The sequence below is a fragment of the Gadus chalcogrammus genome, chromosome 1 (assembly GCF_026213295.1).
Source record: "Gadus chalcogrammus isolate NIFS_2021 chromosome 1, NIFS_Gcha_1.0, whole genome shotgun sequence".
NCBI classification, from domain to species: Eukaryota; Metazoa; Chordata; class Actinopteri; order Gadiformes; family Gadidae; genus Gadus; species Gadus chalcogrammus.
In genome coordinates this window covers 16,729,541-16,755,478 of record NC_079412.1, presented here as the reverse complement: position 1 = coordinate 16,755,478, position 25,938 = coordinate 16,729,541, and the positions used below count along the sequence as shown (strand labels likewise).

The window sequence follows — 25,938 nt, the reverse complement described above, 5'->3', positions numbered from 1 at the left end:
GCGTGCCTGCATCTGTATGCATGTGTGTTGTGTTTGTGTGTGTGTGTGTGTGTGTGCGTGTGTGTGTGTGTACATGCGTGTGCACAGGAGTGCCCGCATGGCTCCAGTGTTCATTGGGTTATTGAATGTTAATGTTTAAAGTTCCTTTCGGACCCCAGCGCCACGGCCCTCCCTGACCCCGCCCCAGGCCGGGGCACGCGTGGCCGTTCAGTATTGTACAGTAATTATACTCGTAGTGAGATGTAAAGGAGAAGCAAAGCGACAAAAAAAGAGGATGTTTTAACTTAAAATAGAAAGAAGAAGTAGATAGAAGACGTTTAAGCTTGTGGCTGGCCACCTGTCTCCCCTCCCCCCATTGTCCTCCAAGTAGACTATCTCCTTCCAAAGCCTGTATGACGTACCGTTAATAAAACCTCTCTGTCTGTATTCTTTTGGTGGTTGGTCTGAGCCAGGCTCTTCTGTGATCCCCGTTCAAGAGTCTGTTTGGATTAGTTGAATCGTCGTGTTATTATGGATCAGAAAGGCAAGATTGTTACCGTGCCTGCACGGTTTCGTGTTTCCAAAGTCGTTTTTTAAATTGTTATGTTTTATTGAATAATGAAAGAACTGCATATTGCAGCACATATTGTGACCTAGAAATTGAACGCAAAGTGGACGTCGAGAGAATGATTTTGTAATGGGAAATCCAAATGACTATCGAGACCTTTTATACCAGGAGAGTATGGAGACGCATCACATGATAGTCGGGCTGGATCACAGAAGGCAGTTTAAAACTGAAACTGAATATGAATCAATCTCCTATTTAATCTTGCACCGCCTGTCCAGTCCTTTTCTTGCTATATTTTTCTGGATAGACTACCCAGAGTGTTTTTTCACCCTAGCGCCCGTATCAGCGGTTTATTCCAACATTACTGTTGGAAATGTGCCAGAAACTGCGATACCGTACTGTAAGACCCTCCTCCCAGCAGCACAAGCTTTCACATAAAGTACTTAATAATCATTGGTTCTCTGTTTGCATGAAAACCCACTCATATTTATAAACCTCGCTCTACAAACCTTGCTGACCCGCTTTAACTCCCCTAGCCCACCCCTCCCTTTTATTTGAATTTGATTCCCTCTTCTGTTTTGCTCCAAAATGGGTTCTTGTTGTACTGTAAGTAAGCAGAGTCAGTATTGCGTGTGTTAACCAGAGTTGTGCACAGTGGAAGAGCAGTCAAGCATATCATCAATAAATGGACACAGGGTTCATTCAGAACCCTGCTGTCGTATCTTAAGATCTTTAATGCCTTGTGAGTTTATGTCTGGCGCCCTCTCTTGCTTGGAGAATCTATTTTTACTTTCTCTATCTTTCTTTGCATTTCAACATCATCTGCTAATGTTCCTCTGGCTGAGATCTAAAAGTGTATGCTCACACATTGATATTATATGCCAAGTATCAGATGAAATGCCAACCGAGATGTGATTTTGATCTGCAAATGCCAGAATACAGACATACATACTGTGTGTGTGTGTGTGCGCGTGCGTGCGTGGGTGCGTGCGTGTGCATGTTTGAGCTAAAAAGGGACATCACTGGTAAGTTTTGACCTCTGGGGGTCAAAGTTTTGGAGATGACCAGCTTGATCTGTTAATAGGAACGCAACACAAAACACCAATCATTAGCATCATCATCAACAACACCCCGGTCACCGTGACGACAGCACTGCACAGCCCGGCCCTGGAGTGCCTCAACAGAAGCTTGGCAACAGAGAAGCGGATGCTTCAACCTGGAAGCACCAGATAATGAACGTCAAGTCATGAGAGTAATGCGTTACTGCGATCTGTGTAATGGCCGCTCATGCTCTTGTACCAGTGGCAATAGCTTTGACACAAAACGCTGTAAAGAGCCTTGTGTAAATAACACTGTTGATGATGCATTTCAAACAGTTTTTTAAGAGTTTGTATGATATAAGAAATTATACATTGATGAAAAATATTGATATTTATATGCTGGTTATTTCTGTCAAATGTAAAGATGAATATGGTTGTGTTGGGCAGAAACACTGGTACAGCCTTAACTTTCCTTACCTCTTGATTAAGATCAGTCAGTACCGTATTCCCTCCCATGTGGGTGCTATCTCTCCCTCTCTCTCTTTCTCTCTCTCTCAGGCTCTCTCTTTGTTCCCAATGTTTCCTCACACTCGTATACGCCTTTCGTTTAACGTGAGGCATGCAGTCGTACACTTGTTATTGTGATTCTCCACAAAGCCGCGAGCTATGGAAGGGCATTGTGAACCATAACCATTTTATTTATGGCCATTTCAACAGCGTGTGTCAAAATGAGGAATTGAAGGTTGCTGGAAGCCGTGGGGCAGAGATAGAGCACAAACTGCTGACTGCCCGCTTCTTACAGCTTACATACATACTGTACAGCCCATGAAGCCCTGCTGTCTGCCACAGGACAGACACCCTGCTGTGACAAGCCCTCACTTCTGCACGCCTTCTCCAGGGGGCGGATTTTATTCTTCCACAAAGCATGAAGGTCCCATGTTAAGATGGAGAGCTTTTCCCTCTTTTAAGGTAGACGCACCATTCATATAATGAGAGCGATGGAAAGGGCAGTGGAGGTGCTAGTATGAATGTGCTTCAGCTAAATGTGTGTGTGTGTGTGTGTGTGTGTGTGTGTGTGTGTGTGTGTGTGTGTGTGTGTGTGTGTGTGTGTGTGTGTGTGTGTGTGTGTGTGTGTGTGTGTGTGTGTGTGTGTGTGTATGTTAATATGTTAACATGAGCAGGGGCAGTGTGCTACCCACACAAAAGGTAACGCTGGTTGAACAGAGCAGGTGCTGTAGCTGTTTATATCTGTTTCTTTGCATCCACTGACACTTAACTTTCATTTCCTGCTCCTCTCACCTCTGCCCTAATTGTCTGCTTTGCATCCACATCCTCTGATGTTGTCTGCCATCCCCCAACCAATGTCTTCCTCTCTTCCCTCCTTGTTGATTTTAAACTTTTTTTCTTTTGTTTTATTATTTCCAATGCTTAAAGATTTATGATTCATTAGACACATCTTTGGCATTCAAGTTCACGACAGTCAACAAAGCTTCATGGTACAATGAGTTTTACATTAGGGCTGGTCTCTTTGCAGACATAACTCAAACAAAAACAAGGTTCAGCAAAACAAATATGTAACCACTTCCTTTCTGCACAGGAAGTGGCTTCAACCGCTCACTTTGTTACCGTTATCCTTAACTATCTGTTGTAATTGTCACACAACTCTAGCAGGGGAACATGTTGCAAAAGCAACGTTAGTTTGAATGTACAGATGAATGTGACTCATAATCATGTGCCTGGTTTTAACATCTTAAACATGTAGATGATTACACCAGGAGTTACATCATAGTGAGGAAAGGAATTCAGCCTCACTTAATTATTTACTACTTGGTGATGAGTGGATGCAACAGAACTTTTCGATTTAATTTATCACAAAACCAATGCAGAGCACAAACTAAACAACTCATTCACAATCACGGCCAATAAATGCAGCCAACATATGGGCTAATGAGAACCACCGTGGTGTAACTTGAGTCAGGTCTATCTGGGAGTCCTGTTTTGCCAGAGAATAACCTATCTATGAAAGCTCTATTGACGAGTAGTGATGACTCAGCATTAGATTGCCTTCACAGGATTAGAAACTTTACAACTATTTTAATAGTTGTTTAATAAACAATACAAAAAAGTTAGCTTCAACAACAAATGCCTCCATGTGTTCATCTACAATGTACTCCTACATAGGCCTAATAATCTTTCCAAATTATTGTATCTTCAAGATATAGAGAAAAAAAACGTTTTGAAACTAGGCTCATACCGAAACTATAATCTTTGAAACTGGAAACCCAGACCCAGCCAAAACAGTGGTGTAAAGGTGCTAGTATGCCTGAGCCCGCCATCAGAAGAGAGCAGTTCAGATCAAACGCAATGAGGAACATAACGATGAAAACGAATGCTACAGTGTGTGTGTGTGTGCATGCGTGGTCGTGCTCTATTTGTGTGTGTGCGTGCATGCACACATGCATATGTGTGCTTGTGTGGTTGCATGTGTGTGTGTGTGTGTGTGTGTGTGTGTGTGTGGTGTGTGTGGTCCCATGTGTTACCACGTACGTGTTAACTCATCTCTTCCAGTGTTTTTTTTGGGGGGCGCCCACAGCCTCGTCGGGTCGCCTTCCTGTTAGCACCTTAATGGAGGGAGTTCCTTTCTCTCACTACATGAATAAACCCTCAGTTCCCCACACAGACAGCGTGATGAGAGGGTGCTGGCCAAGCGTTGAGCGGACCTGCCGGGGGTGTCCTGCTGGGGGAGAGATGAAGGGTGTGCTAGCTTTTAGTCTGACTCTTAACTGTCTGCTAATCCGTCTTGCCTCTCCTTTGTATTCCACGAGACTATTCCACCTGGCTCACAGCACCAAACAAACGTTGGATCATCTCTCTCTCTCTCTCTCTCTCTCATTCTCCCGTCTCATTGTGTTACTTCCCATAATCCTCCTGTGGTGCACGTCTCATGCTGTCTCTCGGCCTGATATGGCAGTGTCTCAGAAAGGCTGGATGGTCTAAACGTCCTTCTCTCAAAGAGCCATTTTTCCTGCCTGGCATCTTGTGTTAGACTTGGTGAGCAGCCTTACCCCAGTGCCCCAGTCAGGCTGGGGGCCTGGCAGCGGCAGCCTCCCTCTCCGACCCAAAAATCCATGAGATCCATGTTACCTCTGAAGACTAGGAAAGCCCTTGTAGTGATCCAACGTATATCCAGGTATCCAGGTATATTTGTCACGATGACTGCCTTCAGAATGTGTGTAAGTGTGGGCTTGCATGCATGCATGAGTGCATGCCTACGTGCATGTATGTGAACACATTATGACCTCATTTTGGGTGCCTTTTTTAGGCACTGATCTCGGAAAGGACACCTTCAGTGTCCTCTACCTCGAGCCATATGGTGCTCCAGTTTGTTTGGTGCTGCTGGTTGTGCCCGGGTCGGCAGCGTGTTATGGTGCTCGTCCTAGTTAATCACCTCTGTGGCAGAGTGGTCCCACCAGCCCTCTTCTGCAACCCTTTATCAAGGGGAAGGCGGGGGGCTTTCCGCAGAGAACACACAGGCGACATGTCAGACCATAGTCTCACAAATCAAACTTTAGATTAATAGCTAAAGTCTGATGGAAGACGTTGAACATAAATCTGGGTTATGTGAACGGAGCGTTACGCTTTCTTTTGCTTCATATTTCTTTTTGGCTGGAGGCGGGATCTGTAAGGGAATATTTGGCAAACACAAACTCGGCCTGCAGTAAGTAAATGTGTCTATGAAGTTTTCAAATCAGTAATGTGTAGACTGGCCAATGTAAAAAATACACATATTCAAATCCCCGTCTAAAATCATCAGCCACTAGAGCCAATGAGTTTTCTTCGGTAGAAAATCGGTACAGAGCTCAGGCTCTGTACCGTTTCCCCCCCCCCAGAAGTTATGCTACAACATTTTTGGGCTGCTGGATCTGAGATTAGCCAGACCCTACCTCTCTCCTCTCTCTCCTCACCTCTCTGTGTCTCTTCTGTCACGTCAGATTCACATAACCCGAAGTTTTATGTTTCTCTTATTTAATTGATTTTACTTACCTCATCATCCAGCCTGCCAAATTCAGAAGAAATTTTAAATCAGGCAGAAGAACCACAGAAGAAATAGTTTAGTTCTATATTTATAGATAAAGTGACAAACATGGAGCAAATTCAAGCCAATCTCCGAACATTTCCCTATTTTATGGCCTCCCTCCCCCCTCTGCATGGAGGGAGTACAACGGGGGGGGGGGGGGGGGGCTGTCTAGGAGGGCAGCCACACAACCTGGAGGGCTACTGAGCACCAGAGACACACACACACTCATGTCTGGCGTCTCGCTGACATAATGGGACTCATTTGGTTTTTCACCAAGACTAGGGGCATAATGTGAGCACAGAATTCAGTACGGCCTCAACTCATTACAACAAGAGACACAGCAATCTGCGTCACTGCATTGAAATCTGCGTGAACAGCCATGACACCCGACAAGTTCCTTGCATTAGCCCTGGCACAGGCATTCACCCTCTGCATAAGGTTCAAAAAAGTGTCTTCATCGTGTGCCCACAAAGGACCACAGACAAAAGGAATGAAAGCATTACCTTCTATTAGTCTAACCATGGTATGGGTACATCTGTGGTTTGTCTCTCTCTGAATGACTTTGTAAATTCTCTGTAAAATGACCTTTTTGTCTTCTTCTACAAATACGTGTTGTATTGGGTGTTGTGTTCGAGCTCATGTCTCGTGTCTGTAGGGTGTTGCCTTTTTTTGTGGTTCCTATCTCTGCTTCTCTTTTCTCCTCAATTGTGTTGGTAATACGTATGCATGAGTGGCCCAACCTGTGTACCAATGCATTTATGGGAACATGGCAACCTCAACCATAACAAATCCAGGAGAGAGAGAGAGAGAGAGAGAGAGAGAGAGAGAGAGAGAGAGAGAGAGAGAGAGAGAGAGAGAGAGAGAGAGAGAGAGAGAGAGAGAGAGAGAGAGAGAGAGAGAGGCCTATTGCATGTTGCACTTTCTGACAACAACGAAGTAAATTGAGAAAATCCTAATTCCTACGGTCCATGGGCTGCCCGATTATTCATAATGCATCCCATTAAATGCATATATACAATTCAGAATATATAGATATTGTTTTGTGTTGATTGATTTATTTGTTATATTATTGTTGTTTTAAAGCAAATGAAGAGAGAGATCGAGGGCGGGGAGAAAGCGTGCCAGCATGATAGAGACCGACATAAAGACAGAGATGGGGGGGGGGGGGGGGGGGCGTGGCACATCTCCGTACACGAAATTTCGAGTTGGCGCAACACAGTCGCGGTTCAGGATCCCTTCCTGCTGACCCACTGGGCACCGAGGAGGCAAGGCTCTCGGTCGGTGTGGACGGGTCGAAGAGCGGACTAGGGTTGTGTCAGTATGGCAGGGGCAACGTCGATAACATCTCTTGAGCCCGCGAATGACAGTCGTGCCCAAAACATTGGAGGTAAGAAAGTAGTAGTAGTAGTACGCTCGTGGTAGCTCTTAACCATTTACGAAAACTATAGTAGGTATGTTACACATTATAATACATTTCCCTCAACTATTGCCACTATACCTGTCTAACGCGTTACTTACCCATCTCGTTCTGCTTAAAACCATATCTTTAAACATGGATTTTGTATTCATAAACATATTTATATTGAATCTAGGTGATCGACAGCCGTTTTCGTTTATTGTTTTTTAAATATTTGATTGCATGGTTTTCGTTCAAAAAATCGTTGGGACTTTTTTTATCGTGTTTAAACTTAGCCAACGTTTTTAAACGTGCTTAAATTGTGAACATTCATTTAGTAATATACCTTCATACACACACACACACACACACACACACACACACACACACACACACACACACACACACACACACACACACACACACACACACACACACACACACACACACACACACACACACACACACACACACACACACACACACACTCCACCAGAATATGAAGATGAGGCTAAAGTAATTCAAAGCAAATATAAAGTTCATATCTCTCTCTTTTTGTCTTCCACCATCCCTCTCTTCTTCCTTCCGTCGTTCTTTCTGTTTGTTTCCTCTTCCTACGAATGAACAACTGTCGTCATCATTATCACACACACACACACACAAACACACACACACACACACACACACACACACACACACACACACACACACACACACACACACACACACACACACACACACACACACACACACAGCACATGCACACACACGCACACACTCATGAACTGATATTGACATCTTCTTAATAAGATCTATGCAGACTTATGTAGCCATACTCCATGCCATATGGAGCCTACTCATAATTGCATAATAATAAGATCATCTTCACAAATAGCATTGTGCTGCATGATAACCAAATGCTGAATATTTCAACAATGTTTCCAAGAATTTGTCAAATGTCCTCCTGCTTCTTTGATATCGTCAGCAGTTGGTGCTTGAGTGTCACACGGCGTGAAAGAGTTTGTCACTTTGTGTGCTGAGCCAGCTTCTTTGCGGGGTTCAGCCTGATAGCCGAGGAATTGCTGTCCCATCCTGCAGTGCATTAGGGCAGTTATTAGCCAGGTCATCCTAGCACTATTTTTTTTTAATCTCATAAATAAAGTATTAATAATATAAATATGCATATAGTGTAATCTCAGTGTAATGGTTCTACCGTTTTAAATGTACATTTAAAATGGACAGGTTTTCGATATGCATTAATACTTGATATTGAATTGTTATGACCTACCTCTCGCTTGACTTGACTCTTATAGTGGATCAGAGTTAGTTTTAACCTTATTAGTCAATCAATCATTGGGTTAGCTGTTAGAAGAAAAAAGAAGAATGCTTTATCAACATGCAACCCTTTTATTGGACTTGTTCATCAGAAGGCATCATGGGATTTTCGGTTTGAGTTAATCCGCCATATAAAGGACTCAAGAGAGTTGTAGTAGCCTACTGGTAAAACCCTATACATACGTTAACCTAAACATAGCCTGGCTTCGCCCGCCTAAGTACGTCCGCTCAATTTGAATTTCCCGTCTGGGTCTGCGCTGCGGTATGTGTAGTGGGTTTTCTCTGTCCATATTTTCTGCGTCCAATCAGCGAACAGACGGACATCTTCACGCACAGTGTTTGGTTTGTTTACAGCAGGGCTATTCAACCTCCTTAACAAGTGGGCCGAAAAGGAAAACCACTGGGGGTTCATGGGCCACACAGAGTAAAACTACGTGAATGAAATGCTACAAATAAATCGTACTTAAAGTAGTGTTAACTTAATATAGTACTACTACATGGACTAAACTTGTCAGACGCATTCCTTCCTTCTTCACTTTTAATCGTATCATTATAAAAGATTTTGTTCTCACATATTTTGGACACGTATTTAGAATTCAACAATGTTGTTTGAATCATCTCAAAACAGAACTACTGCACATATGAGACATTTTGAGCCAGTGATTCTGTGAGAAAGATTGCACTGCCTTGTTTGCCTAGTTTGGCTCATCCTGAGACACTCATGCTGCTTCTCATAGGTCATGGAGCAAAGTGCCCTTGTTCTAGTGTCATTCATATGAGAAAAGCTAGACTCACACGTATCGGTTGAGCCAAACATTGTCAGAATAAGTGATGCCAGTTCCTGATTGTGGGGTACTGATACTGGCTAGTATCACCGGCTACAAACAGAAACCTGATTTGCATGCAACTATGTTTCTCCTTTATTTTATTTATTTTTTGCATGCTCTTGCAGGCCAGAAAAAAATTAAGAGGGGCCGCATTTGGCCCACGGGCCGATAGTTGAATAGGCCTGGTTTACAGCCTGCGCGCAACGTGATTCCCGGCCATCCGTTAGCGATTGGTTATGGCAGATCCAGAGTGGCACTGGGCAGATCCAATAGTTTTAAACTTCAACAGACACCCGCCTTCAAGTGAGTTAACGTTTGTCAATTGAGCAGGTCCAGACTCTCTGTGCAAATGAAATGAAGTACGGTAGGACCAGGCTAACCTAAACATCGGTCAATAAAAAAAGGGGTATTCCCTAGTCTTGCATGGGGAATGCTGTTGAAGTTTGAAACACAAAAATGTCTCACCATAATGATCAATACATTTCACTTTATTGACACAACCCGTCAGACAAAAAAAACGTTGCTACCAACTAAATAACGAACAGTCCAATGCTCCTAACAATGGCGGGGGCCTTAGGATGTGACGTCACCCTGTAAAAGCCCGATAGCATTGAAGGTGCGTATGTTCACAAAGCGTTGTGTTTTAATTTTCAGCCCTCGCCCAGCAGTGCACCCCCAGGCCTCGGCCATCCCTGGGCACCCAGAGGGTCATCCAGGGCAACGGAACCAACGTGGGCACCGTCATCTCCTTGCAGTGCCCAGACCACACCAGGCTGATGGGCAGTAATGTGGTGTGTGAAATGAGCCCCAGCAGCCCCCAGTGGGTCGGGGAAACCTATTGTAGCCGTGAGTAAAACATGAGAATACAGGCTCAGGATAGAGCTCTCGTAATGCACACTGCACAGTGTCCGTAACGGGGACACATAGATCATGGAAGAGTTGATAAAGGACCATGTCTCTGTAAGAATAATAAACATTCGGCGTACCACATCATTGTTAATGATATGGTGGAAAGGTTTCAAACAAACACTAAGACATACACATGGATTACAATAAAATATTCATAACAAGATAGACACTAATGTGTGTGTGTGTGTGTGTGTGTGTGTGTGTGTGTGTGTGTGTGCAGTCATTTCACATGGATGAATTTTATCATGAAGCACATATGTGGGTTTTCTCTCTGTACAGCCATGTCTGCCTACGGGGAGTTTGGTTTCCGCGTTGCCGTGTGGGCGTCCATCGTGAGCTCCTGCGTCATTGTGGTGCTGACCATGGCCTTCATCATCTGCTGTCTGCATGCGCGCTTCAAGACGAAGACAAGGAAGAGAAGTCGCCAGAAGAGGTGAAAATACTTGCTTTAACATCAGAAGCTTCGTCCGTCGTCATGGCCACCAAACTGAAACTGATCCCCCCACTAATGCTAAGTTTGATGCTTTGCGGCCACAGGGAAACAGAGGAGGAAGAGTGGCTTCGTAGGCAGTGTGAGGGGGGCAGGACTGGTTTCCCTCATCATCATCATCATCATCATCACAGCAGAAACAACAACAACAACAACAGCCGTCAGAAGGCAGCGGCGATGCTTTCAGGCGGCCGTGACGGTGCATTTGTTGACAACAAAGCACCATGCGGGTGAGATGGGCTCTAACCCTGATTGAGACACACACACAGACACGGAAGTAGCAGTTCATATGTAAATAACTAGAAAGAACACTTTTTTCACAATAAGATGCATCAAGCAGCGTTAGTCAAAAAGTAGTAGTGTAATGGAAGTGTGCTTCTTAGGGCCTCAGAAGAGGAATGACAATAACGGTAGCTATGCTATGCTGAACCTACTATTCTCAGTCAGACACAACCTGAGGCTCATCGTAACAATGTTTTTTCTATCACAGGTCTTGTCTCCTGCATCCCTACGCCGATCGTACCGTTCCATCTTCAACTCCCCTCCCTGGAATTGGCTACAGACAATCTCCCTTAACCCGGGACAAGAGACTGGAGCAGGACGAGGCAGGCCCACATCCAAACTCCCATTATCTCCAGCGCAACTCACCTGCAACGAACGGGCCGCCCTGTCCGATGGGCCGTGGAGAACAGGAGTCAGGTCCAGCGCAGAGCTCAGCTGCTTGCTCGGCCGGTGGCCGTGGTGCTGGCGTGGTGCGACAGCTTGGAGGGCAGGAGCACAGAATACCGCGAGTGGCCCCACACACCTCCCAGGAGCCCCAAGTTGTGAAACCAAAAACAGAATGCTCCATACGGATTATATCTGTGTGAGCAGGACACATATTTGATATAATGAAACAAAACAAACTGTAAATAGTTTTAGTGGTTGAGTAGGTGATGTTTTTTCTTACGTCAATGACTGAAGGAAACTAAAAGGCATAATTCAGTGAAAACAGTGAGTACCATTTCGGAGGCTGTGCCTTTGGTGAAATTGTATGGAGACACTGCCATCTGTCTGTGAGAGTGAGCCATTGCACTTTTAAGGATGCCTTTCTTGTACATAATTCTGCAGGCCATTGTCATTATATTTGCGCAAGATTTCATTTAAATAAATACATTTTAAATGCATTACTGTTCTTTTTCAAGGAAGTCAGACTAACTGCAGTTAGTTATTGATCTTACTGCTTTGAATTCATTAATTGGTACTCAGGTATGAATGAAGCGGAAAAAGCTAGTCTTAGCGGTATAAACCCCTTCTGCTCTGGTTAATCTATGGGATAGTCGTCACTATAAATAGCATGTAGGTCTATTCCCTTTTTTGTTGTTCGGCCAAGATAACCTCGTTCCCTCCCGGCCATTCTAATCTCACTAAGGATCGCCTGGGACGGGATGCCCCACGCAAGCGTTATTGGCAGGATAGAGGTCGAGACATTCGATAGAGAGATAGCCTTTCCATTGACGTTGGCTTTTTGAAAATTTTCTTCAAAACTCCATATTTATTCTCCACCTCATCGGTGTTGTTGTTATAATTTTCGTGTTCTTATTATTTGTGCTCCTGGGACTGTTTACTGGCGTAAAGTGACGGAAATTGACTTCAAATAAGGAACCTGTCAGCCCAGGGCCTAGACAAGACTGGCTTGTGGATCTAATGCCATCCTTTGCATGGCCGCAGGATGGCGGCAGCGAGAAGCAGGAAGTTTAGCCAAGCTTTTTAACATTGAGCGTTTAACGTAAAAGAGGCCAACAATTCATAACCGCATGGCATGGGAGGTTTTTGGAGGTTCGTTCACATTTGTTGTTTTAGGTAAACTGTTAAAGGAATTTACAGACCTTATTGGTCTCTCAGGGACATATTTGTAATCGTAGGAGAAGCAGTACTTATTTTCAGGCATATTTTCACTTAATGTGTCAGTCTTGCGTTTGTCTTCTGTGCCGCTGTAATTGTCATCATCCTCGGCCAGACATTGATGATTACCGTGATCCACTTCTCCAGAGGGACGCCCAGTTCCTGTGTGGGCACCAGAGGATGGACACGGCACTGCTCGACAGATTGGTTCTGCAGCTCAACAGGATCCACCCCCAGATTCTGAACGACCATGAGGCACAAAGGGTGACCACCCACCTATTGCTAATTACTATAATGCAAAAAAAATAAAAATAATAATCATTAATGTGCAGGAAGGGAGCGAGGCGTATTATTAAAGATTGCCTACGGGTGCGTACTGCGATTCGAACCCATAACTGTCTGTTCACCTGCAGTCCATCCTACCCACTGCTATACTGATCAGTATCCTACTATCTTTGTGTGTTTATTGAGGGTGAGGCTGTATCTATGTGTTGCTGTAGTTCAGGAACCTAGCGGCGGCCACCAGGGGAAGGCTCTCTGGGTTGCTGGAGCACCTGCAGCAGGAGGGAGATGAGGCGTGTCTGGGGTTCTACCAAGCCCTCCAGCTCCACGCCGAGGACCTTTACTGCACTTTACCAAGCAGGGTCAGCCTCCGAGGTCATTGGGTCAAGACATTGTCTATGAGCACAGAGACTGTAGAAATCCTTTGTTTTGTCCCACGTCTCAGAATGGTGTATGTGGTGTATACACAGGTTTTTAACACCACATTATTCTGATAAAAACATTTGTTTATATATATATATATATATATATATATAAACAAATGTTATATATATATATATATATATATATATATATATATATATATATATATATATATTATGTGTAAAATAGTTATATAGAATAATCAATATAGATGTCATCATTTCACCATCTATTGCACACAGGAAGTAAGTATATGGCTAAAAATGATGTATTGAAATATGTGCTGGAGCTTTTGTTGAACATGAACCGTGAGCTGCACATTTCTCCGTCCACGGAAATGTCTTTAAGAGCTGGTACAGTTCATGTTTTCATTACATTTATTTGAGGTGGTTTGTCCAAGAATTAAACTTTTTTTTATTGCTGACTGGCAGATATGAAATAGACCTAAGTTATTCATATATTATGCATATTCCAGCTTCACCTGTATTTACTGCAATGAAATCCTCAGGTTAAACTCTACCACACTGTGTGTTATCATGGGATGTCTGGCCTGCTTATTATCAGCTTCTCAGTGTATCAGGGGCAAATGTTTGGAGAAAGGCTTTGCCTCTGTTCTACAGCTTGTCATCTTTGTTGTTTGCTATTTACTCACTCCCCTGGCTTCTGTATATTCTCTCTGTTCTAGAAATGGCAGAACCCAAGAAGACCAACACTTTGACAGTCCAAGAGAGATCTGTGCTAAACCACAAGGGTAAAACCCAATGAACAGTGCTGCCCTGATCCATAGTTCTGATACAGTTCTTATTGAGTGTTCTAAAACTGTCTGTAGGTTGACCGCACTTTTAGGAGAAAATACAGCTGCATGACTGTAAAGAACATCTCTACAAAAATGGGTTCGTCCTTCAATAAGCTTTCGAAGCCTGATGCGCTTTTCATCCAATGGCACTGTCTGCTGAACCCTGTCACCTCTATTATCACACAATGTGTGCGCATCTCCCTGCATGTTAAAATGACATCACCGCATTGTCACATTACATCAAGAGCTCTGGCTTTGTAGGTCAGCTTAGCTCACGTTCAGCCGACAACCAAAACGTACAAAAACAGTCTCTTCTGTTCTGCATTCCTATGAACAGACACTGTTGCATCCAGTGGGTCGAAGGTGAATCCCTACGGACAAAATTGGGTCATCAACAGTGTGTCCGTGAGATGATACTGGAGATCTGGGATAATTAGAGAGCGGCACAACGATTGCTTTTTATATCCCCCAGAGATATTTTTACAACGAGTGACCATGTTTCACGATTTTGTTTTGTTTATAGATGTACTCTAAATATGATAAATATACGCTTTAGAAGGCACTTTATCCGTCCATTATATTCTTGCATCCTTTTTTTATTCCCATGTTTTTCTTGATTTGTATAACAACCCTTATCTTGATGCGTGCAACCACATTTATAACCCGATAGTAAAATACTGTATTCTATCTCCTTCGTCACTTCATATCCAAAAGTGCTGAATTGTATCTTAAATATTTCTCCACCACATAACTTTGATCCTAGTATACTAACCTTCACACCTGTATCATCAAAATAGATGACATGGACAGTGGTTTATCAAAGTCTGACTGTAGTTCCTGTGTGCAGGGCCTGGTTCTACCTGAGCTGCTTCTGCCTCACCGTGGGCCTCACAGCGCTCTATTATTATGGAGGTGAATCATACACACTGATAGAAAGGTGGCTCTGTGTTGAGCCTGCACTCTTCGCTCAATATAACTGAAGGTCTCTGTGACTCAGTGTATCTCCCGTAGGAAATCATAGTTTTGTTACACAAATAATTGTATGCTATATTTTGGCTATTTCTGTGAAGTTGTTTTCTTCTCCTGAATATAATTTTTTATTTCACAGGTTTTCTCAATTCCATTTTTTGTTTTTGTTGTTTCCTCTCCGTGCCGGGGGCTTGAGTCTATTCAATGTCCTTCTCTCCCTGCTCTGTTACTCCCAGACGGTGATATCTGAAGAGGTTCTGGTCCGTTCCTCCATTGTTCTGTGGCAGGGCCGGGCAGCGCAGCAAAACAACGCTGTGATTTCCTTTGAGCCAAGGACAAATGGCAATCTACAACATGGATGGGTAAGCGTGAGATCAACAAGCTTCAGAATATTAAGCTCCCCTGTGCCTCTGCAAACGGAGCTTTAGGACGGTGCTGCTCAGCCTGTACATATTTGTCTACACACGGTCCATATCCAATCAAAGAATTTTGAGGCTAAAATGGAAAATAAAAAGCCTGACTTTGGCACATGACATTCCACAAATCACCGGAATACCGGTTTTCAATGTACATTGCCTGTTCGAAACGGATTAAGAAAGGAATGTGTGACCCACAAGCGCATTATTTGAGACTGAGGACAAATGGGTCGATCCCACTGAACCGTTGATGTTCCTAGCCCGTAGGAATGAGCAGGTGGGTTCTGATGAGGCTCGCTATCTCTCAAAGGAGAAGAAAACAGCTGACTGAGTTGAGCTTTGCGGCGGCTCAGCTGTAAAGTAAGACAATTCTTTAGCCATACAGTTTGCTTGACAATTTGCCATTCAGTGGTGAACAGTGCAAAAACGATTTGTTCACCGGTCTACACAGCTTCAGGGCACCACATTGCTGAGGTCATCATGTTGTTGAAAACCCGATAATGGCATTATCCTTAAATGTCTCTGAACTGCTGCTCACTGGATCCATGTGACCAAAATAGGCTCAGGTATATTTGGTATATTTTTAGTTTAGTATGGGAAAAGTATATTTCGGTGTTATAGACATGCATACACACATATATATATATAAACAGCTGACAAAGAGAGAGAGAGAGAGAGAGAGGGAGAGAGAGAGAGAGAGAGAGAGAGAGAGAGAGAGAGAGAGAGAGAGAGAGAGAGAGAGAGAGAGAGGGAGAGAGAGAGAGAGAGAGAGAGAGAGAGAGAGAGAGAGAGAGAGAGAGAGAGAGAGAGAGAGAGAGGCGTCCATAAAATAAAACCTTTGATAATATTTATAGTTTTCTGCTACCAAAAATTAGATTATCCAGTTAGTTCATAACATCCATTAATAGTATAACCACTGCCTCCTGATGCCATGGGTTAATATCCAGCCAGGCTGTTTGTGTGGTGTGGTTCTAGCCCTGGTCAGCCTGCTGATAGTTGTAGTTTTCTGCCTCTAGCAGCTAAATGGAGGGTACATTCACTAGATGGCAATGTTACTTAATTTGCATTTGCGTCTTTGCTAGGAGAGGTTAAGGAAAATCGTATCAGGTTTCTGCTTGGCTAAGCCTTATCTAAGCGTATCCACATTCATTAAAAGTGGAAGCCTTGCATAAGCATACTCATAAGGCACTTCAACAAAGGTTCTTTCAGCCTCAAGGATCAGAAATTACTTAAAAGGAAGGCTTCCCTGTTTCCGATTTACTCACAGCTAATTTGAGTTCTTGCAGGGTTGCTTTAGTTGCACAGTCTCGGGGAAGAGGCTGAGTTTGGATCCTCTCCCTGTGCTGTGTTCTCTGAGTGGGGGTCCACTATGTAGAGGCAACAAGAGTCTTTCTGCAGGGGTTGGAGGCAGGGGACGGAGGTGTCTGTGTGACAACGCACACCTCCATGTAAAGGAGAACGCTATTCTTAGTCCTACTTTCAAATATCTGAAACTTCTTTGAAGATAGGAATGTATTTGATAGAAGGATCCCATCCTCATCTCCTTCTGGGAGCCGAAGGAGATTCTGTGATAGAGATGTGTTATCTGCATGTGTCCATCCATCCATCAGAGGAGCCGTTTGTGTGTCATCAATCAAGAGCTTGGCCCGTCTGGCTGTTTCCACGGTTACTAGAGGTATCTGTGGGGGAGGAAGAGGATAGAAGTATGACGTTAGGATTTTTCTTTTTCCGTTCCGAAGGGTCCTTTGTAAAAATGTGTTTGGATCATTTGATTTGAGGACATGTATTCTACCATATTCATCTACATTGATTCAAGGGAATCTGGAAGAATAACGGTCCTTGTTGCCCTTATTCACATCGCGTTTAACAATTGAAGTGTATGAAAGGGAGAGGGTGACACTAATTATTGAGGTTCCAGTGACAGTGCTGAAACACTGTCTAATTAAGGCGTCCGTTTTAACAAGCAGTTGTGTTTGGATGTGTACTTTGCTGCCTCCCTGACTCACCCACCGCTGGGGCAGAGTAACGCGCACGCAAACACACACGCACGCACGCACGCACGCACGGTTGATCTTTTCATTGGTGAGAGACTCTTGCTCACAAACACACACACGACTGAATGCTTGTGTAATTGAATGTTCGGGGGCTTGAGGTCTGTGGCTGGGAAGAGATATGCTGGTCAGGTAAACCTGTAGAAGTGGGTCAGGCAGTTTGAGCCGGGCAGCAGAGAGGCACGCCCTTCCCTGCATGCATGCGTCCCGTGGTCCCGTCAGACCTCAGGGATCAAACTGTCTGGAAAAGACTGATGACGTCCTGCTTTTCAGCTCGGCGAATATCATTAAATATTTAGCTTCCAGCCGTGTGTGTGTGTGTGTGCCGGCCCCGGGGTGTGTCTATTGTGGGTGTGTGTGTTATTGGTCTATGAGGTGTCAGCTCGTGTGTGTGTGTGTGTGTGTGTGTGTGTGTGTGTGTGTGTGTGTGTGTGTGTGTGTGTGTGTGTGTGTGTGTTTGTGTGCTTCTGTCTGGCCAGTCCAGGGGGGTAACTCAGGGGCAGAGCCAGACAGAGAGCGAGCTCACGTGTGAGCCTGGCTGTTGTTATCACCTTTCCTGTTTATCCACTAGGAACAAATGGCCTGTTGTTCTTTTACCAGACCCCCCCTCCCACCCTCTCTGTCTTTCTCTGTCTCTCTCCCCCCATTCTCCCCATTCCAGCAGTGTTTTGGGGGACAAGGGCATTCTGGTAAATGCACGGCGTTTTGGACTGGGCGCCGGTTGTTTCCAGTGGAAGTTACCGGGAGATAGGTCAGTGTGTTGGTAGGTCACGCAGTACAGAGATCCTTTTGCTAAGGTCATTAGGCAGTAGGACATGGATTAACGCAACATGTTGTTGACCACAAGAGAGTCTATCGACTCAGGCGAATACAGAGAGACAATATTAAGGAAGAGAGAATAGTGAGAAACCGAAAGTCCGGAGTTGATATTCAGCCAAAATAACAAGCTCTTGTTTTGCTATAGTTGGTTGCTATAGTTGGGGCCTCTGAACTCAAACAGCTGTAACCAAAACATTGGCTACTGCTGAAAAACCCCAGGCATGGATTCACATCGGCCTCAATCATCAGACCTGGAGGGATTGCTTCAGGTCCCATCACACTTCAGACAAAACCAGAATGTCCGATGTCACACACACACACACACACACACACACACATCCACACAAACACAAACCACACATGGTGATCCATCAGAGCCCATCTGTAAAGTCAGCCAGACAATCACAGCATACTGATTTGACTGCCAAATCAATGCCAAGAGATGTTTACTTGTCCTCAACTGAACCACAAATAGGCAGTAAAAAATGCTTGGCCAACCAGGGTGTGAAAATATTTTTAGAGTTCTTTGGCAAACACAAAATCCTAGTTTGCCTTTTAAATATGTCATTCTGTAGAAAAACCACTATGTTTAAAATGTATCTACATGTCACTGACCTTTAGGTTACTGTTCGTTTATACAACATGGAGAACAAAACATTCTTTGGCAGTAACACTACAGCCCTGTGGTGTATTGCGATCAAAATAAACACAACTTATCTATGTCTGTGTGTGTCTGTGTGTGCGTGTGTGTGTGGGGGGGTGTATGCTTCTGTGAGCACGTGCTTGCACTCATGCATGCACGCAAGCATGCATGCGTGCATGAGTTTCCTTGCATGCTTGCGCTCGTATTAGTAGCAGAAGATTATCAAAGGTTTAAGGGTGTGAGGGCCGCTGCCTGTACACCTGGGTCACGCAGAGTCCGAGGGGAGGGTCACAGGCTGGTATGTAGGCCATTCACAGCACGCACCGCCAGCTCCAATACACCGGAGTCTCCTTACCAGCAACAGAAGGCGGTTGCGGGGTCTGGTGGCATGGATCACACACTAGTGGAGGATAGGAAATGACGGAGGAGGTATGAAATACGGTGTGATAGGGATGAGGCAGAGGTGTGCTGCCTCTTGAGGGAAGGTGGGAGAGGTGGGGTTATGGAAATAGTAACTTTGTGGATATGGATGTGATATGGAAGTCATCGCTTTATTTAGGACTATATTTAGAATAGAAATAAACAATCATATAAAATACTGTCGCTCTTTATTACCACACGGCTGAATTCATGAGTGATGCGGAGAAACGTACAAACGCTCCCATTACAGTGCATCAGTGGAACCGGAAATTTTCCCAGCACAGTCCATCGGAGAACACAAAATACATTTAACACAATCCTTAGTCCTGTGCTTGAGTCGAATGATTTATCTTATATCTGTAGGAATTGTTGACACATTACATTTTTTATTTATGTTACAAATACCTTTTAATATGATTGTGACAATAATCTTGTGCATATTCGGGCTGGCTACAGTTATGTTATACAGAGGATGCGGCTCATCTATCTACTCAAGTTAAAGGCCTGAATTGACAAACGTTTTACACAGTGACCCATCAACAAGTTTATAGATCTTGTGGCTGTCAGAGGAAAATGAATTGCCTTCTGACTTACATTAACCTTACTGCATCAATTGATTTCTGCTGACGTGTGTATTTAAACCTGTCTGTCAAAGGCAGACTTCCCGGAAATGCTTCTGTAAGTATAGGCGACATCCTTCCTCTCTGACCCCTCTTCACGCTGTGAGATATACGCAGGGTGAAGATGCACACACAGAACGTCTTCACTTCCCCACCAGTGCTGACGGAGGCACCACAACCCACTGAACTCTGACCTGGTGGACCTCAGGTTGCTAGGTTACAGCTATAGGGCCCAGTAGATAATTGGTCGTTTGTCAGGAGACGCTGGACTTGACGGTGACGGTGTACCAAGGAGTAATATAGGAGGAAGAGCCTAAAGGGCAGAGGAAGGTAGACAGGGAGCGGTCTTGTCAGACACTATGTCAGGCTAAATAAATGGCAAAATAAATGTAAAAAGAGCAGGTGTATCTGTGCAATTATTATTTTTTTATCCGTGAAAGGATGACCCCAACCAATGTGTAACAAAGCTGATGATGGGAAATGCACTCCATATGCCATTGCTCGCTACTACTCTGTAGGTACAACTAATGGGGTATGCAAGCTCAGTGTTCGGGTGATGCAAAAGACATGGGCGGGCTGGGAGACAGGATGAGTCAGGCCAGCAGCTCTCCAGTGTCTCTAATAGTGACGATAAAGTTATCCCACTGGCTTAATTAACAGCCTTACATAGAGTGACCATAGAGTGACCCAGTCCCATTGTACAGAAATCTGACACCGTATTGTGTTATGTAAGGCTTTTACGCTGCGCAGTGATTCAAATCAACACATTTCTGTTTCGATGCGATTTATTCTAAGCTTCTCAGCTAATTCAGTGTCCTTCTGATCTATTGAGATCGTAATATACATAACAAAATATTGTTTATAATCTGTGTTGTGGCCAGGAAGTAACTAACACAATGTCATATCAAATCTAAATCAAAAGCCCTCAGTGACCTTCTAAGGTCACTGAAGGTCACCCTCAGACCTTCTAGGGTCACTGAGGGTGAGGGAGATTTGAACTCATGAATACACCACAAATCGGGAGCATCACATGCCAAAAGTCTCACACACAATCTAAAAAGCAGCAAGATGCAGCCTTTCCAAATTGCCCACAGATTGTCTGGGGAGTGTCTTCACTTCCATCCAAGAGAATGGAAGGAGGAGCGCTGGGCGGAAACACAGCAGAGAGATGTCCTGTCTTTAGCGAGGGAAACAAGCAGCATCCTCTAATTTTCTACCAGGCACAGCTGAATAATCATGCCCTTTGGAAATGCATCAACTGCCATGGTCCTACTCTATTCAGCAGGGGAGAAGCTAAATGGGGAGACGGAGTACGATAGTACACCAAAGCAGTAATATTATTTGCCCTATTATCATTCCACACACACAAGATGACTGCTTGGCTGATCCTGTCTTTCATGCCCTTGCTCATTTCGATGTTCAGGGTAAAGGCGTGGTGCCAATGCCTTTGAATAAATACTTAATATAAAATAGATATGAATTATTTTGATTATTTCCCACAATCTGTAGAACCTATCCAACTATCAGTGAACAGACAATGGCTAAACATTGTCCTTCCGGCCCCCAATAATACCATGAGAAGCAATAAAAACCTCTTTAAAGCAGGTTTCTCCACGCTAGACCGTACTTTGCCTTGCATATCCAGGGACAGACACTATGTGTCCCAAATGTAACACTGTTACTGTTGATCAGGGTCACCCATTCTTGCTTTAAACCCTGAAGAAGGCTCTTCAGAGACTGTGCTTTATCCCCTTCACAACACAATGTGGTAGGATAATGGCTGGGAAATGGTTGGGAAATATGCAGTCTTTCTACAAGTGTTGTTCCAATGTCCTCAAATTAAACTTTCTTGTTGCCCATACATATTTTTTATGTTGAAAATACAAGATCATAACTACAGGCTAATCCAGGCTAAGTTTCATCCGTTCAATTGTACGTTTTTTTTCTTAAGAGAGGGATTCAATACTGTTGACAAAAGAGCGAGTTCTCCTTTGCTTAGTCAAACAAAACAAACCACACACTTGAAAGCATAAATGACAGGATCCGATCGAAATCGGCCCCTTCTTTTGAATTACACTTCATTATGATAAGCATGGAGAGTTTCCAATTAGCATACTTATATTGTTTATTTATTTATTTTCATCCAGTGTACACAACATGCAGCAGACTCATCAATCACCCGTCCACCGCAAATCTATTGTTGTTCTGACCAACCTAAAACCAAAGGTCCTCATTAAGTCAATTGCTCTCCACTGGTCCGAGCTTTCAATGGTTACATCTGTGATGAATAATTCAAAGTGGATTCCGTGTCTAAAATAGACCCGAGGGACACATTGAAAGTAAAAACGGTAAGGTAATTCTTTCGGGGGGGCCGGGGCTGGTGAAAGGGAGGAAGAACGCCATCCACATAGGTGATGGTTTAAGGTATTTTGATATTTGCTGCTATATCACAGGCCTCATCCATGGAGTTTGCAACAGATACTATGGAAAGTTACCAAGGGCAGGTGGTGCATCGGAAAGCTCTGTGGGCAGGCTGCTCTAGAGACCTCTGGGTGCTCAGGTTTCCTCTACTCTCCATACACATACACATGCAGGGCCGGACACACTAGGATCACCACATTTTGAGTAGGGTTATACCCGTGGTTGGCTGGGATAGTTCCCCTGCCGTCCTCTGACTCTGACCGGGGATAATCGAGTAAAGGAAATGGATGGATGGATCGCTAACCAAAGTAAATAGCGTTGCCCAGAAGCAGCTGTAATGGCCTTCGTCGTAACTGAAACAGTAGATCCATCCCACGTGGCGTTTCGAAGTAACTCGACTCGAACCCTTTCCTTGGAACCATTCTGTCCTGTTGGCCATCCTAGTAAAGCACCTAACCTCTCTCACAGGTGTAAATTAATGTACTGTCCTTCACTGCTGCTGTGGTAGTTTGGGTGTGAGTGTGTGTGTGTGTGTGTGTGGGGGGGGGTCTGACATAAATAGCTTTGTTGAAGGCTACCCCGGAGGTACTTACTGCTCTTTAGCCCACCTCTGTTGATTTACAACCCCATGCTAAGGCCTCTCTCTTTCTCGTCTTTTAGCCTTGAAGTTATCCAATCTGGAAGTTATTTTGGAGGACTATAATGTCCTTACAAACACAGATATATACAAGACTCTAACATCCTTATGCAAGCATCCAAGAAAATCACATTATTTGAGATTTTATACCATTCAACAAACTGCTGTGCGTAAAAAAAAATAAAGAGAAAGAAAAATACGTACTTATGGATCGCTTCCAATGTCCTAATTGATTTACAAGACCCAGCTCAAGCCCACTAGCCCGCTATGGGGTTTATTCTTGGTGAGCTGTAGGCATAATTTAACTATATCGGTGCTTACATATCTAGTGATGCAAGCAAGCCAACCTCTTCTATATTTCTTCATAAGACACAAATACCTAGTATGGTACTTTTTTCTGCATTAATTATTTTGTCAAAGTAATTTTTGACAGTTTGTTTCCTGCATTGCGTGCTCAGTATAGTGAGAAAGTCAATTTTCTGCACCTGCCGACTTTCCTGAAAAAGCAAGAAAAACCGACACAATGTTTGTTTGTGTTTTAGTCTGTTAAAATGTTGGAGCAAATAAATCTGCCACTTAAAGTTAATTTTTGCCGTTGGTTCATTTCATTTTTTACCCCTTTGGTTTATACATCAGCACTTATGGGCTTTCATCCATCACGTCCTATCAGCAGCCTCCTTCTCTTACTCACCGCAAACCCTGGCCCTCTTCCAGGCGAGGATCGAACCAACTGTAAATCTAATTTCCATGATTCTCTGTAGGGCTTTTAGTTTACGGCCTCATGTACTGCAAAGCAAACACGGCTCCCTCGCTCAGCATGCCGGACTGCAACATTATATCACAGACTGCTACTCCAGCTATAGAATAAAATAGAATAGAATAGGATGCATATAACACAATAACAGAAGTAAACAATGTCGATGGCAGTTTTGCTTTATTTTAGGCCATTATTGGCGTCACAAGACTGCTCCAACTGGTTAACAGTGTGCTGACGTTTGTCCTATGACTCTGTCCTCTGAATACTTAATGAAGATTGCTTTGAGGATGCTGCTACAGTCATTAGTGCTGGGTGTGTGATATTGGGGAAAACATTGAACCTGGTGATCCAGAACATCTGACCATGAGGTTATTCCCCTTCTCCTTCTTACCAAACACACCTGAGGTCTATGTTTAGGAAATAACAGGTTGCAGCTATGTCGTGGCTATTAAATAGGGATGGATGGTGTTAAAACGAAAAATCAATGGAAACTAATGGATTAATGACTTCAAAGCTTTCAGTTGAGAACCGAGCAAAAGGGTCGGAGTGAGGACAGCTACTCTGATATTCTGCTGGTAAGCAAAGTGAACCCCATCGCTCTGTAGGCTCTGTGTGAATGGACCAGACCTTGACAACGTACCGCACCTAACAACTGTTAAATCCACAGGTCTGAAGTCATTAGGTACCGTCATGCTTTTCTTCTTGGGAACAGGACATGCAATACAGAGTAGGCATTGTTTGCTCCATTGGAGCTGCACAGTGAAACAGATACCAACCAAAACATATAGTCTGCTGATTTTTATTGTGAACTTTTAGGATTATCAAAAGCCATATATCTTAAGCAACTGATTGAAACCCTTCAGAAAGAATGGTAATTTGTCTTAAAAGTTACAGGAATCATTGATGTTACATGCTGTTCTACTTGAAAGTTGTACAAAGATAAAATACCCATAGTATAACCCATTCCACGCATGCCTGTCCTCCTGAGTATGTCTGAAAATAGTGCTTCACTATTTGTACGATATAGCAACTTTGCCTCTCTAATCAATTAGCTGAAGGTTTCTTAATACAGCTCAATCCCTTATAGAAATTTAATTTTCTTCACATTTTATGCTAATTTAAATCAGGCCTGAATCTATTTCAGATTAATAGTTTCATGGAAACATTTATTTAAAAATAAAATGTTCGGTTCTTACCCACCTTATCCTCTCTCTGTACTTTATACAGTGAGATGTTTAAACATCATTGTTAAATAAGACAAAAATAAATTAAGAATGAATAGGAGATTGACACACATAATCTACAGAGAGGATTCACAGATTTTTTCCAATGACTAACCCAATAATTCGATTGTCTCCTTTAGAGAGAGGGAGAGAGAGAGAGAGAGAGAGAGAGAGAGAGAGAGAGAGAGAGAGAGAGAGAGAGAGAGAGAGAGAGAGAGAGAGAGAGAGAGAGAGAGAGATTTTAAAATAACACCATTTGCTTGTTTTATTGAGCATAATGACATTTTGCATGTAACGGCTCAGCTTACCACAGGGAACTATTGCCTGTCAGTTATCTACTCAATCCCCCCCCCCCCACACACACACGGTCTATTCTTATTTTTTCTTTCACCCACAAAATATAATAGAGCTCAGCTCTTATCCTGTTAAATTATAAGATCGATATATCTTCTATAACAACACTGCATTTTGTGTCTGACTTTAGGTGTGTGTGTGTGTGTGTGTGTGTGTGTGTGTGTGTGTGTGTGTGTGTGTGTGTGTGTGTGTGTGTGTGTGTGTGTGTGTGTGTGTGTGTGTGTGCGTGTGTGTGTCTTAGTGTGTGTCTTGGAAACTGAGGCAGCATTATCATGAGATCACTTAAGTGCCAAACAGAATGCCACCAGACTATATCCCAAGAAGGCATCGTTTCAAATGGCAGATACATTTCAATATGTCTACCGTTTAATTTAATTATGTTTAAATTGCATTTCGCGTCTATAAATGATATTATTCCAAACTATGAGGTTTTGTTTGGAATATAAACATATTCTGCTGATAACTATTAGGTTTCAGAAGACAGGGGGAAGTATTTTCGCAAAATTGGCTCGGCTCCGGTGTTAATCCAAGCTGTAAAAACGGATGACAGGGAATGCAGATGGGCGTAACGCACTAAAACGAAGGCGCGTCATGTGCCATT

General features: G+C 43.5%; 2 protein-coding genes across 2 annotated transcripts; both read left to right on the top strand.

The window, feature by feature from the left end:
• Positions 1 to 6,857: 6,857 nt before the first annotated feature.
• On the top strand, positions 6,858 to 12,223 carry LOC130384690 (uncharacterized). Its single transcript, XM_056593009.1, has 5 exons — positions 6,858 to 7,052; positions 9,878 to 10,069; positions 10,412 to 10,565; positions 10,670 to 10,852; positions 11,113 to 12,223. Exons 1-5 carry the CDS (start codon positions 6,986 to 6,988, stop codon positions 11,489 to 11,491), a joined length of 975 nt encoding a protein of 324 aa, XP_056448984.1. The 5' UTR covers positions 6,858 to 6,985; the 3' UTR covers positions 11,492 to 12,223.
• A 195-nt stretch (positions 12,224 to 12,418) lies between these two features.
• On the top strand, positions 12,419 to 14,213 carry LOC130379434 (caspase recruitment domain-containing protein 19-like). Its single transcript, XM_056586305.1, has 4 exons — positions 12,419 to 12,440; positions 12,622 to 12,770; positions 13,007 to 13,163; positions 13,897 to 14,213. The coding sequence occupies exons 1-4, from the start codon at positions 12,419 to 12,421 to the stop codon at positions 13,974 to 13,976; spliced, it is 408 nt and encodes a 135-aa protein (XP_056442280.1). The 3' UTR covers positions 13,977 to 14,213.
• Positions 14,214 to 25,938: the final 11,725 nt, after the last annotated feature.